Source organism: Pelophylax lessonae, assembly GCF_965119305.1.
Source record: "Pelophylax lessonae genome assembly, chromosome: 6".
NCBI lineage: Eukaryota > Metazoa > Chordata > Amphibia > Anura > Ranidae > Pelophylax > Pelophylax lessonae.
The window spans coordinates 3,672,033-3,685,482 of record NC_138773.1 but is presented as its reverse complement, the minus strand read 5'-3'; the positions used below and the strand labels follow the sequence as shown (position 1 = coordinate 3,685,482).

At 48.9% G+C, this 13,450-nt stretch overlaps 1 protein-coding gene across 1 annotated transcript; it reads left to right on the top strand.

Moving 5' to 3' along the window:
- Positions 1-9,063: 9,063 nt before the first annotated feature.
- Positions 9,064-9,975, top strand: LOC309557768 (taste receptor type 2 member 4-like; the record flags this gene model as incomplete). The annotated part of the gene is made up of 1 exon (XM_082260533.1): positions 9,064-9,975. One exon carries the CDS (start codon positions 9,064-9,066, stop codon positions 9,973-9,975), a length of 912 nt encoding a protein of 303 aa, XP_082116659.1.
- Positions 9,976-13,450: the final 3,475 nt, after the last annotated feature.

The following is a 13,450-nucleotide window of genomic DNA, read 5'->3' as shown; positions in this document are numbered from 1 at the left end:
GGTGGGATAGTAGGAAGCGGACACGAAACAAATGAATGAGGCCCCCTAAAAATCCATATCAGATTCCAAGGGTGCACCCCTCCTCTGAACCATACTAGGCCACATGCCCTCAGCATAACCAAAAGGGCAAAACACCCTTTCCCCGTGTTGATAAGTACAAGAGCCTCATCCCCACAACCCTTGCCTGGTGGTTGTGGGGGGGGGGGTCTGTGGATGGGGTAGGGAGCCATATTTAGGCAATGATTTAACCCGCTATATTCCCCACCCATTTGCTAACTTGTTAGGGACTGCCTGCCATGTAAGTGAATGGGCCGAGTGACCTCAGTGGTTGGGAAGGACATGGTGGCTGCAAGCATCTCCGCAGCTTTCTTAGTGACCACTGGCTACTGGATGCTGTCACTTTAATCCACACAAAATCCCCTAATTTTCTGGCATTCGGATGAACATCCAAAAAGCCAGCACTTACGTTCACACTGAACACTAAACTTATCCCTGGTCAACACTCTGTAGCATCTGATCTTCAGTGATAAAAGACAATCTCTGCAACATTCACCTGAATTATAGCAGAGCAACATGAACATCCCTGCAGAATACTCCCTGAGCTGGGATGGCAAACCACTCCATCATTTCCTTTCAGATTATTATTATTATTATTATTATTATTATTAATGATTCAGGATTTATAAAGCACCAACAGTCTGAACAGCACTTTACAAAATAAAGGTACAGGTACAATACAATAAAGATGGATTAGGAGAGCTCTGCCTGTGTAAGGACCCAGATCTGAACCCACAACCTCTGCTGTGTCCAGCAGCATTTCTTCTTGCTAAGCCACCTGCAATGCTGAACAGCTCTCTGTCTGAATCCTTACACTACCTTACCTTGTTTCTGGTGAACCTTGAACCCGTTGCTCCTCCCATGAACTTCCTATTTAAGCCATGCCTTTGCACTCCCTGTTTGCCAGATTATTGTGCTCTTTCCAGCCAATATCTCACTCTTGTCACTCCTGATGCGGTCTGTATCTTTGCTACTACTTGTTACTGACCTTTGGTTTATTCCTCAACTATGTTTCTGCCTGATCCCATCCTGCAATCACTTGTTACTGCCCTTTGACTTTTATACTGACTATGCTTCTGCCTGATCCTGCCCTGCAACCACTTGTTACCACTCTTTGGATTTTATACTGACTAGGTTTCTGCCTGATCCAGCACTGCAAGCACTTGTTTCTGTCCTTTGGCTTGTATACTGACTATGCTTCTGCCTGATCCCACCCTGCAAGCACTTGTTACTGTCCTTTGGCTTGTATACTGACAATGTTTCTGCTTGATCCCTACATGCTATATTTGATACCGGACACCAGCTTGCTCACCTTCTGGTGATGCAACCTTGAGGACAGTGACATGGTACTAACACTTAACATAACCCATCTCCACCATCAGGAGCTCTGATGAGTACTAGTTATTGTTGAAACCCCACAACCTAGATGAGCCCATGTCATCCACCAGGGTGATCTGCTTGTATAGTTATGTAGCACTACCCCCCTAGGAGTCGCTGATGTCCCGGTCCCCACTGCTGCACAGCCAGTCACACAGCATTTCCTACATTCACTCAAAAGCAGTAAACAGTCCTTGCCTTGTTTTTTAAGTTTTTTAGGGCATAATAACTTAGTTGGGATAGGGAATAATGGGATGCCCAACTTGAAAATCTCTAAAACATAGAACAAAAAAGATTCCCCAGGGCAAGGTTAGATGAAGACTTGGCACACCGCTGTCTTCAAGAAAGCACTGTTACAGCTTACCGTCTCTCCCTTTGTCTGTCCCTGTACTGTGCTGTGCTGATCTACTCACTACCTCTCCTTGCTCTCTCTGCTGCCTCTCCAGCATAAATTCCTCCAATTCCCTCTTTTTGTGGGATCCTTCTAGGCCAGATTATCAAGCTCTGGCTCAAAGTAAACCCTCTCCCCAGTAAGGGGTCCCTCAAGGGCCAACGACAGCCTCCCTCAGCACTGCTTCTCTATCTTCCACCCGATTCTCCTTGCTGGCATTGCCCATATCTTTTTATGAGCTCCCTAGTTTCCTGTGAGGCCCACTCCTGGGGATGGGCTAAGGGCCCATAAATATTCAAGGAATCTCCTCTTCAACTCCACCCACTAGTTCTAGAACATTCTCCAACAATTTGGAAACAGGGAGAGGCACCAGCGAGCTGCCAGGATGAGTCACCCACAATACACAAAGCGATGGGCACTAGAGATGGCCTTGCGGTTCGCCCAGCGGTTGGTTCGCGGCAAACTTTGCTTGTTCACTGTTCGCCGAACATGCAAATATATGGCGATGTTCGCGACCGCCATATTCTTTTACATTGTTAAGAACTTTGACCCATGACACATACATGAGGTGGTACAGGACAGCCAATTGAGACATTTCAGCACATGGACATGCCCCCTACCTTATAAATAGACCTGATCTGACTGCCATTTTACATTCTGCCTTTTGTCAGTGTAGGGAGAGGTTGCTGTGTGGAGCAGGGACAGACTATTAGTGACACAAATCGCTAGCTAATAGGTCCACAAAAGTGCTTTTAAGGACTGGTATAGGTGTACTATTGTTTGGTGTGCAGTGCATTATATAGGGGTGTAATACACTTATAATATACTTTCTAATATAGAAAGAATATAATATAGTGGATTTCTATTGTGCAGCATTGTGACTGGTAAGGTGAGCGGATCTGCAGCGATACTACAACTACAAAGAGTGACAAACGCAATTAGAAAAAAAGTATTATAACTGGTGGGATATACCAGTCGCCCCCCAAAAACGACAGATTGAAGCTGGGGTGTTATATAACAATATACTTTCATAATAGTGTATTTGGGTACTGCAGACATTTTTCCTCTTTCGCTGCTTTCCCTCTGCTACACACAGTGACAAAAGTTACTGGAAAATTTTTTTTTATAACTGGTGTGATAAACCTGTGGCCCCCCAATACCACAGATTGAAGCGGGGTGTTACTGTATATACCTTCTTCCACATATACTGCGCTTCTCTAGAGACTTTTGTCACAGGGTCATTTAAAAATTGACAGGCAGTGGAAGAGGCAGGCCCTTCCGCAGGGGTGGTAGGGGTAGGGCAGGAGCAGTAGGCCGGAGCCAAACTGGGAAGTTGCAGAAGGTGCGTTCGATTACGTCAAAGGACACACCAGACTTGGTTGAGTGGCTCACTCAGCCTTCCTCTTCTGCACCCTCCTCATCCTCTCTATCTGCACCCTCTTCACTCTCTGCTGTGTGCACCACCAAAGACACCAACCAGGGCCGGTGCTAGACTATTTTGCACCCTAGGCAAGACCAGCTACTTGCACCCCCCCCCCCCCAAAAAAAAAAACTTTAAAACATTTTTAAAACACGACACTGCACTATGGGTGAGATGGGTTTTGGGTAGAAATGCACCTGTGGTGTCACTGAACAAAAGATTGTCCCTGCATCCTTGGTGTCACTGAAATAAAAAAATTCCCTGCATTGGTGGTTTCACTGGAAGGACAAATGTCCTTGTGTCCGTGTTCTCACTGGAAAAAAAATTTTTTCCCTGCGTCCATCATATATGATGTGCACCAGAAAATTTAAGGGGCTTGGGTGGTAGAAAGCTGGCAGTGGGGTACAGGGGGGGATGAAGATGACAGGGGGTGGGATGGTAGAAAGCTGACAGGGGGGATGAAGATGACAGGGGGTGGGATGGTAGGAAGATGACAGGGGGATGAAGATGACCGGGGGTGGGATGGTAGAAAGCTGACAGAGGGGATGAAGCTGACAGGGGGGATGAAGATGACAGGGGGTGGGATGGTAGAAAGCTGACAGAGGGGATGAAGCTGACAGGGAGGATGAAGATGACAGGGGGTGGGATAGTAGGAAGCGGACAGGGAGGATGAAGATGACAGGGGTTGGGATGGTCGGAGGCTGACGGGGGATGAAGATGACGGGGGGATGAAGATGACAGGGGTTGGGATGGTAGGAAGCTGACGGGGGATGAAGATTACGGGGGGGATGAAGATGACAGGGGGTGGGATGGTGGGAAGCTGATGGGGGATGAAGATGACAGGGTGGGTGAAGATGACAGGAGTGGGATGGTGGGAAGCTGACAGGGAGAATGAAGATGACAGGGGGGATGAAGATGATGGGGTGGGATGGTAGGAAGATGACGGGGGATGAAGATGACAGGGGGGATGAAGATGACAGGGGGTGGGGTGGTAGAAAGCTGATGGGGGATGAAGATGACAGGGGGTGGGATGGGATGGTAGGAAGATGACATACATTCCCCCTAGCATCATACACCCCCCCAGCTTCATACACCCCTCCATCTCCATATACCCCCCCCATCTCCACCCCCCTAGCACCATACATCCCCCTATCTCCATACGCCCCCCCAGCTTCATACACCCCCCATCTCCATCCCCCCTAGCACCATGCACCCCCATCTCCATACACCCCCCCATCTCCATAAACCCCCCCCAGCTTCATGCACCCCCCCATATTCATACACCCCCCATCTCCATACACCCCCAGCTTCATCTTCATACACCCCCCCAGCTTCATACACCCCCCATCTCCATACATCCCCCACAGCTTAATACACCCCTCCATCTCCATACAGCCCCCTATCATCTCCACCCCCCCATCTCCATAACCCCCCCACCCCCAGCTTCATACACCCCTCCATCTCCATACAGCCCCTCCTAGCAAGTTAGTATTATTTATAAAAATCACAGATCTCAGATCAGAGCGGCGCCGTTGCAGAGTGGAGAGCTGATCCCCACCTCCTCTCCTCTGTGTACAGGAAACACACAGGAAGGGGGAGGGGTGGGTTCAGTGCTCTCCGCTCTCTGCACTGACACAGGCAGCAGGGGAGAGAGGCCAGCTGCCGTGTGTGTGTAACTCGCGGGTGGTGTGCGGGAACCAAGCCGCCTGCACCGCCGCGAGCATTCCGGGACTCAGCCCTGATTTGCCGGGGACGATCCCGGCCAATCAGGGACACTTGGGAGCGGGAGGTATGGCTGCGCCCTAGGCGGCAGTGTGCCCTAGGCGGCTGCCTTGTTTGCCTAGCGGGAGCGCCGACCCTGACACCAACACAAACACCACCACCATATACCCTCCGCTTGAGTCACAGGAATTTTTTTCCGATCCATCACAAGACATTTCCAATGCGCAGCCATTCTTGGCATCGGATCAGGAAGAGGAGGTAGCAACAACCGCCACTCAGCAGTTTAATGACAGTACCCAGATCAGCCCAAGGAGGTTGGTCCCCCGCTGTTGCTGCCTACTCCGCGATCTCTAATGTTAGTGGTGGGGGAGGTGACGTTGATGATGATGATGTGTATATGGACGTCACGTGGGTGCCTACAAGAGAGGAAGAGGAGGGGAGTTCAGAGGGAGAGATGGACCAGCAGATAGGGAGGAGAAGCAGGCAGAACTTACATTGCACAGGAGGGACAAACCAGACTGCTAATATATCAGGAGCGAGCCATCAACCATGTACAGTCACATCTGCCGCTCCCAGGATGCCGGAACATGGCTCCGCAGTGAGGGCTTTTTTTAACCTGTCCATTGCTGACAATAGTGTTGCCATCTGCAGCCTTTGCAGTCAACGCATAAGTCGCGGTAAGCCCAACACTCACCTAGGGACGACCGCCTTATGAAGGCACCTGGACTCCCATCACCGAGCCCAGTGGGAGCAATGCCGTCAGAACCCACAAAGCCACACTCCAGCCTCTCACCGTCCAGCCTCTTCTCCTTCTCCTCTCTCCTCACAATTGTCCTCCACTCCACCCTCCATCATGCCGTCCTCACATTTTTCTGGAAAAAGGCAGGCTTCCGTGGCCCAAATGTTGGCGCATAAAAAAATTATGACGCCGGATAACCCTCTTGCCCAAGGTTTGACTGCTGGCTTGTCGAAACTGATAGCCCGCCAACTACTGCCATATAAACTGGTGGACTCTGAGGTCTTTCGAAAATTTGTGGCCATTGGAATACAACAATGGAAGGTCCCAGGAAGAAAATATTTCTCGCAGAAGGGCATTCCAGAGCTGTATGGCCATGTTCAGCGGCAAGTGAATATATCTCTGGCACACAATGTTGGTGCCAAGATACATCTGACCACAGACACTTGGTCTAGCAAACACGGGCAGGGAAGGTATATCACTTTTACTGCCCACTGGGTGAACCTTCTGATGGCCGTCAAGCATGTAACCCGTGGCACCCGTGTAGATTTGGTTTTACCTCCACGGATTGCATGCAGGCCTGCCTCTTCTTCTCCTCCTCCTACTCAATCCTCCCTCTCCTCCTCGGTTGACTCTTCCTTTTCCGCTGCTACCATCTCTTCCGCTGCGCCGTCCAAGATCCAAGAACTTGGTCCTGCAGCTATTCGTTGTCAAATACCCTGGGGTCCAGGACATCTTGCGGGCAGGCCAGGAAAATCTTGGGCCATTTCCGAAGATCTTACACAGCCATGGCTCGCCTTGCTGACATTCAGCGGCGACACAACTTGCCCGTCAGACGTCTTATTTGTGACTGCCCAACGCAATGGAACTCAACGTTGCATATGCTCGATAGGCTGCTTCATCAGAAACGTGCAGTTAACAACTACCTGTACGAACTCTGCGGCAGGACAGGTTCTGGGGAGCTTGGTTTTTTTTTACCGCGCCAGTGGCTGCTCATGCGCAACACATGCAGACTTCTGCGACCATTCGATGAGATCACCAAACTGGTCAGTCACGGCCAGGGCGCCATTGGTGACATCGTAACTTACGCCTTCTTTCTGGAGCGTGCATTGCGTCGTGTCATTGATCAAGCCGTCGAGGAGCAGGAAGACGAGGAAGTCACAATGTTGGATGAATTCCCAGTGGGTGCTACTCCATCTGAGACAAGTCAACAACCGGAGTCTGAAGAGGAGTCAGAGGAGGATGGTGCTGGGGGGATGAGGAGGAGCAAGAAGAGCATGCTTTAAACCTTTCTGGGATCCCTGGTGTTATCCGTGGATGGGGGGAGGAGAACGAGGACAACATTATCCTGGATGATGAGCTGGAGCCAGGCCACTACACCGCTTCCAGTTTAGTGCAAATGGGGACCTTCATGCTCCAGTGTTTTAAGGGGGACCCCCGTATAAAAAGCATAAAGGGCAAGGACCAGTACTGGGTGGCAACATACTTAGACCCCCGGTACAAACAAAAAATGGCTGAAATGTTACCACCATCACAGAGGGCGGTCACAATGCAGCACTTCCAGGCCTTGCTGCGAGAAATGTTGCATTCTGCTTTTGCGTGCGCTGGCAGAGGACTTTCCAGTCACAGAGAGACAGTTGCGGGTAGCAATCCAACAGCGCCTGCAAGAAGAGGGCGGTTTGAAGATGTGTTGGTCACTTCTGATATGAGATAATTCTTTCAGCCGACCCATCGACAGCTGTAATCTGGATCCAGCATCCGGCAACGCCTAGACCGACAGATGTCCGACTACATCGGGTTAACGGCCGATGTGGACGCCCTGAGGAGTGATGAACCCCTGGACTACTGGGTGGGCAGGCTTGACCTCTGGCCAGAGCTTGCACAATTTGCAATGGAACTGTTGGCTTGCCCCCCGCCCAGTGTCCTGTCCGAAAGGACGTTCAGCGCAGAGGGGGGATCATGACCGATAAGCGCACTCGCCTAGCTCATGACAGTGTTGACTACCTCACATTTATAAAAATGAATGAGGCATGGATCTCTGAGGAATTCAACACATGTGACCAGTAGACCATGTTTGATTAAAATTCCTCATGACAAGCCACAAATATCCGCCAGACCGCCATCCACCCACAACAATTCATAGTCCTTGTCTTCGGTAAATACAGCGGCATAAAAGGCATTTTATGTCCATTGAATGCCAAACGTTTGGGGCCTTTCATGGCCGACAATTATTTATTATGTCAATGCCTAATGTACCTCCAGCCACAGAATACGTTCTTAGCTGTCAGGTAAACGCATGTGGGCTAATTTCTGGGGCCTGTAATAGCCGGGCGACGCTTACTTCTGTATCCTGTGAATGCCTACTGTACCTTCAGCCACAGAATACTACGTTCTTGGCAGTCAGGTAAACGCATGTGGGCTAATTTTTGGGGCATAGAATGGGTGACACTTACTTCTTTATCCTGTGAATGCCTAATTTTTCAGACTGGAAATGAAAATCAATGGGTCTGTAAAGGTTCCGCCAAATTGTGGAATGGATGCGGATCCATTTTACAGATGTGTGAATGACCCTATATGTATTAGACATGTATTTACCGGCTGCTGTCAGTTATGGCTGATTTAGAAACAAAAATAAAAATGTTTTTTTGCTGAAAAAGAAAATACATTTTTATGGCAACTTTTCCAATAGCAATACTTCTGTTATGACCTCCTCTACTACTGAAATCGCTTTTTTTGGGCTTTGTTTTTTTACAAACTCTTCTTGCCCGCCTCCTCCATGCATGTCATCCCCCGGGGTGAATTAGGTGCACTTTGCTCACCCAGGATATGTAAGTCACATATTCCAGGAGGAATTCTCTTGCATTGAGAAAAGAGGAGGGGGGCAGGCCTAGCAGTCATTGGGAGAGCCGCCGACTGAACCCTGAATAGCCGGCAGCTTCCGGATAACATCACACATGAAAATGGACCTAGAATTGGGCAGAAGGGAGGAGGATCTCAACAGGATACTGCTGGACCTGGTGGGTGGGTGAATATGTTATCTGTGCAGGACCCAAGTCAATGCAATGGGGGGGTTTGTGAAGGACTGCTTTAATAAAATCTCAGGACAGGTTCCCATTAAAATGTTTAATTTAATAAAAGCATCAGGAATGCCAAAAAAGGTTATGTGCTATAAAAGAAGAAATATCTACACATGTTCTCCAGCTTTGTCAGCGCACACCCAGGTGAACACGCTCTGGTATCACATCTCTGGATGGCGTAGAATGGAGAGACAATCATTTGCATTGGTTAAACTCCAATAATCAACTCGGGATATGCTGTCATAAATCCTTTCTGGTGAGCCGGAGAGCAGCAGAACTGAACATGTTGCTACTAAAGATTATCCTTCTGTCCGTCAATGTCTTCGAAAGCCTTCTGTCCTTTTACCTCAACTTCTACATCATGGTCTTCCATGTGAAAAGACTCAGGAATGGGATGAAGCTGAACCCTTCCAGCCTCCTCCAGCTGGTCATGGGAGCCACTAACATTAGCATGCGAGGAATGATGATCGGGTGTTCCATTTCTTCATGGTTCCCTACTTATCATGACATGAGGGTGTTCTATACAATAATCCTCATAGTCCCTTACCACTTACAGTTCAGCTATTGGCTGATTGCCTGGCTCTGCGCCTATTACTGTACCACCATCACCAACATCAGACACCGACTCTTTATCTGGATGAAGAGGATCCTCGTGTCCTTCTTGCCTCACCTGCTTCTCCTCTCTGCGGTTGTGTCTTTAATCCTGCCTGTCTATTCAGTCTTGTATATTGAATTCCAAATCTCTTATGGCAACTCCACCCTCAGCTCCATTTTACCCAATTTTAATTTCTCCTCTCCTGATCCCATTATATTATTGATTATCTGTCTCTGTTCCTTCCTGCCCTTCCTGGTGACCCTCAGCTCCCTCATGGTGACCATGTCTTCTCTGTTCAGACATATCTGGAAGGTGAAGAGGAACGGCTCGGGATTTGCTCCTCCAAACCTCCAGGCTCATTTCAGTGCTGTGAGAACCATGATATCATTTTTCGTACTTTCTGTCACCGTCAATGGGGCTGAGATTTTAAAAATTCTGGCATCAGCTTTCCTTTGTGAATCTCTCCATCTGATCATCCTGGTAATGGTCAATACCTTTGCTATGGCAGAAGCCGTCATTATTATTCAGTCCAGCCGTAAGCTGAAGAAGATGTTTCCGCAAATGTTCTATGTTGGAAGATTTATGGGAGGTCAGAAATAGGACTTCAGTTGGCTAAGGATTACCATTATCTATATGTACCATTAGAGATGAGGCATGGCTTCATAGACTTCATAGCGAGGTGGAGATGAGAGAATTCGGTTTAACACAAGTCTGTTGAATCCAAGAAAAAAAATCACATGTTGATGGTCAATGAGGCCCTTGGAGAATGGAAACTGAGAGTTATAACACACAGACTTTCTATAAAATGCTTTGCTAGATCTTAACGCTGGAGATCTACACTCACCGGCCACTTTATTAGGTCCACCTTGCTAGTAGTGGGTTGGACCCCCTTTATTATGTACAGCTTGCTAGTAGTGGTTTGGACCCCCTTTATTAGGTATACCTTGCTAGTAGTGGTTTGGACCCCCTTTATTAGGTATACCTTGCTAGTAGTGGTTTGGACCCCCTTTATTATATACACCTTGCTAGTAGCGGGTTGGACCCCCTTTATTAGGTATACCTTGCTAGTAGTGGTTTGGACCCCCTTTATTATATACACCTTGCTAGTAGTGGGTTGGACCCCCTTTATTAGGTCCACCTTGCTAGTAGTGGGTTGGACCCCCTTTATTATGTACACCTTGCTAGTAGTGGGTTGGACCCCCTTTATTAGGTCCACCTTGCTAGTAGTGGGTTGGACCCCCTTTATTATGTACACCTTGCTAGTAGCGGGTTGGACCCCCTTTATTAGGTGCTCCTTGCTAGTAGCGGGTTGGACCCCCTTTATTATGTACACCTTGCTAGTAGTGGGTTGGACCCCCTTTATTATGTACACCTTGCTAGTAGCGGGTTGGACCCCCTTTATTATGTACACCTTGCTAGTAGTGGGTTGGACCCCCTTTATTATGTACACCTTGCTAGTAGCGGGTTGGACCCCCTTTATTATGTACACCTTGCTAGTAGTGGGTTGGACCCCCTTTATTATGTACACCTTGCTAGTAGCGGGTTGGACCCCCTTTATTATGTACACCTTGCTAGTAGCGGGTTGGACCCCCTTTATTATGTACACCTTGCTAGTAGTGGGTTGGACCCCCTTTATTATGTACACCTTGCTAGTAGCGGGTTGGACCCCCTTTATTATGTACACCTTGCTAGTAGCGGGTTGGACCCCCTTTATTATGTACACCTTGCTAGTAGCGGGTTGGGCCCCCTTTTGCCTTCATTCTTGGTGGCATAGATACAACAAGGTGTTGGAAACGTTCCTCAGAGATTTTGGTCCATAGTGAGATGATAACATCACGCAGTTGCTGCAGATTTGTCGGCTGCACATCCACGTTCCACCACATCCCAAAGGGTCTCTATTGGATGAGATGTGGTGAGTGTGGAGGCCATTGGAGGACAGTGACCTCATTGTCATGGTGAAGAGACCAGTGGTGAGATGATTGGAGTTTTGTGACATGGTGCATTATCCTGCTGGGAGGAGTCATCAGAAGATGGGAGGAGCCATCAGAAGATGGGAGGAGCCATCAGAAGATGGGGACACTGCAGTCATAAAGGGATGGACATGGTCAGCAACAATACTCAGGTAGGGGGTGGGGTTTGAACCCATCCTCAATTGTTACTAAAGGGCCCAAAGTCTGCCAAGACCCCCCCACATCATTACACCACCAGCCTGAACCATTACCCCCCCCACTCCTTCCCCACACCATTACATCACCATCACCAGCCTGAACTGTTAACCCCCCTCCTCCACCACACCTTTACACCACAACCACCAGCCTGAACCTTTACCCCCCCCCCCACACACACACACCATTACACCATCACCACCACCAATACCATTACACCCCCACCACCGGCCTGAACTGTTACCCCCCCTCCTCCCCCACACCATTACACCACCATCACCAGCCTGAACCATTACCCCCCTCCTCCCCCCACACCGTTACACCACCAGCCTGAACCGTTACCCCCCCCCCCCCCACACACACACCATTACACCACCAGCCTGAACCGGTGATAGAAGGCAGGATGGATCCATGCGCCAAATTCTGACCCCTCCCCCATCTGAATGTCGCAGCTGAAATCCAGACCCATCAGACCAGGCAACGTTTTTCCAATCTTCTATTGTCCAATGTTGGTGATCTGTGCCAATTGTAGTCTCGGTTTCCTGTTCTTAGCTGACAGGAGAGGCACCCGGTGTGGTCTTCTGCTGCTGTAGCCCATATGCTTCAAGGCTGGATGTGTTGTGCATTCACAGAGGGTATTCTGCATACCTTGGATGTAAAGAGTGCTTATTTGAGTTACTGTTGCCTTTCTATCATCTGGTCTGCCCATTCTCCTCTGACCTCAACAAGGCATTTTCCTTCACACAACTGCCGCTCACTGGATATTTTCTCTTTTTCCCACCATTCTCTGTAACCCTGAGAGACCCCAGAAATACTCAGACCGGCCCGTCTGCCACCAACAACCATGCCACGCTCACAGTCACTGCAATCCCCTTTCTTCCCCATTCTGATGCTCCGTTTGAACTTCAGCAAGTCGTCCTCACCACGTCTAGATGAATAAATGCATTGAATTGCTGCCATGTGATTGGCTGATTAGCAATTTGTGTTACCGAGCAACTGAACCGGTGTACCTAATAAAGAGGCCAGTGAGTGGAGACCGTGCCTGAGTAGAAAGTTTTGCTGAGCGTTGTGTATTCTCTGTATATTATCGCAGATTCTGTCTATATATTATTGTGTTTTACATCATTTTTATGTAGGAATTGTATTTCTATCGGGTGCCAGACCTTCCTTCCTCCCTTCCTTCCTTCCTTCCTTCCTTCCTTCCTTCCTTCCTTCCTTCCTTCCTTCCTTCCTTCCTTCCTTCCTTCCTTCCTTCCTTCCTTCCTTCCTTCCTTCCTTCCTTCCTCCCTCCCTCCCTCCCTTCCTTCCTCCCTTCCTTCCTCCCTCCCTTCCTTCCTTCCTTCCTTCCTTCCTTCCTTCCTTCCTTCCTTCCTTCCTTCCTTCCTTCCTTCCTCCCTCCCTTCCTCCCTCCCTTCCTTCCTTCCTTCCTTCCTTCCTTCCTCCCTTCCTTCCTTCCTTCCTTCCTTCCTTCCTTCCTTCCTTCCTTCCTTCCTTCCTTCCTTCCTTCCTTCCTTCCTTCCTCCCTTCCTTCCTTCCTTCCTCCCTTCCTTCCTTCCTTCCTTCCTTCCTTCCTTCCTTCCTTCCTTCCTCCTTTCCTTCCTTCCTTCCTTCCTTCCTTCCTTCCTTCCTTCCTTCCTTCCTTCCTTCCTTCCTTCCTCCCTTCCTCCCTTCCTTCCTTCCTTCCTTCCTTCCTTCCTTTCTTTCTTCCTTCCTTCCTTGCTTCCTCCCTCCCTTCCTTCCTTCCTACCTTCCTTTCTTCCTTCCTACCTTCCTTCCTTCCTTCCTTCCTTCCTTCCTTCCTTCCTTCCTTCCATCATTATAAGAACAGTTATAAGATGTGACAGATAATATTAAAAAAAAAAAAACATTTACAATATAATGTGTGATGGTGATGAGCGGAACTGATCCGG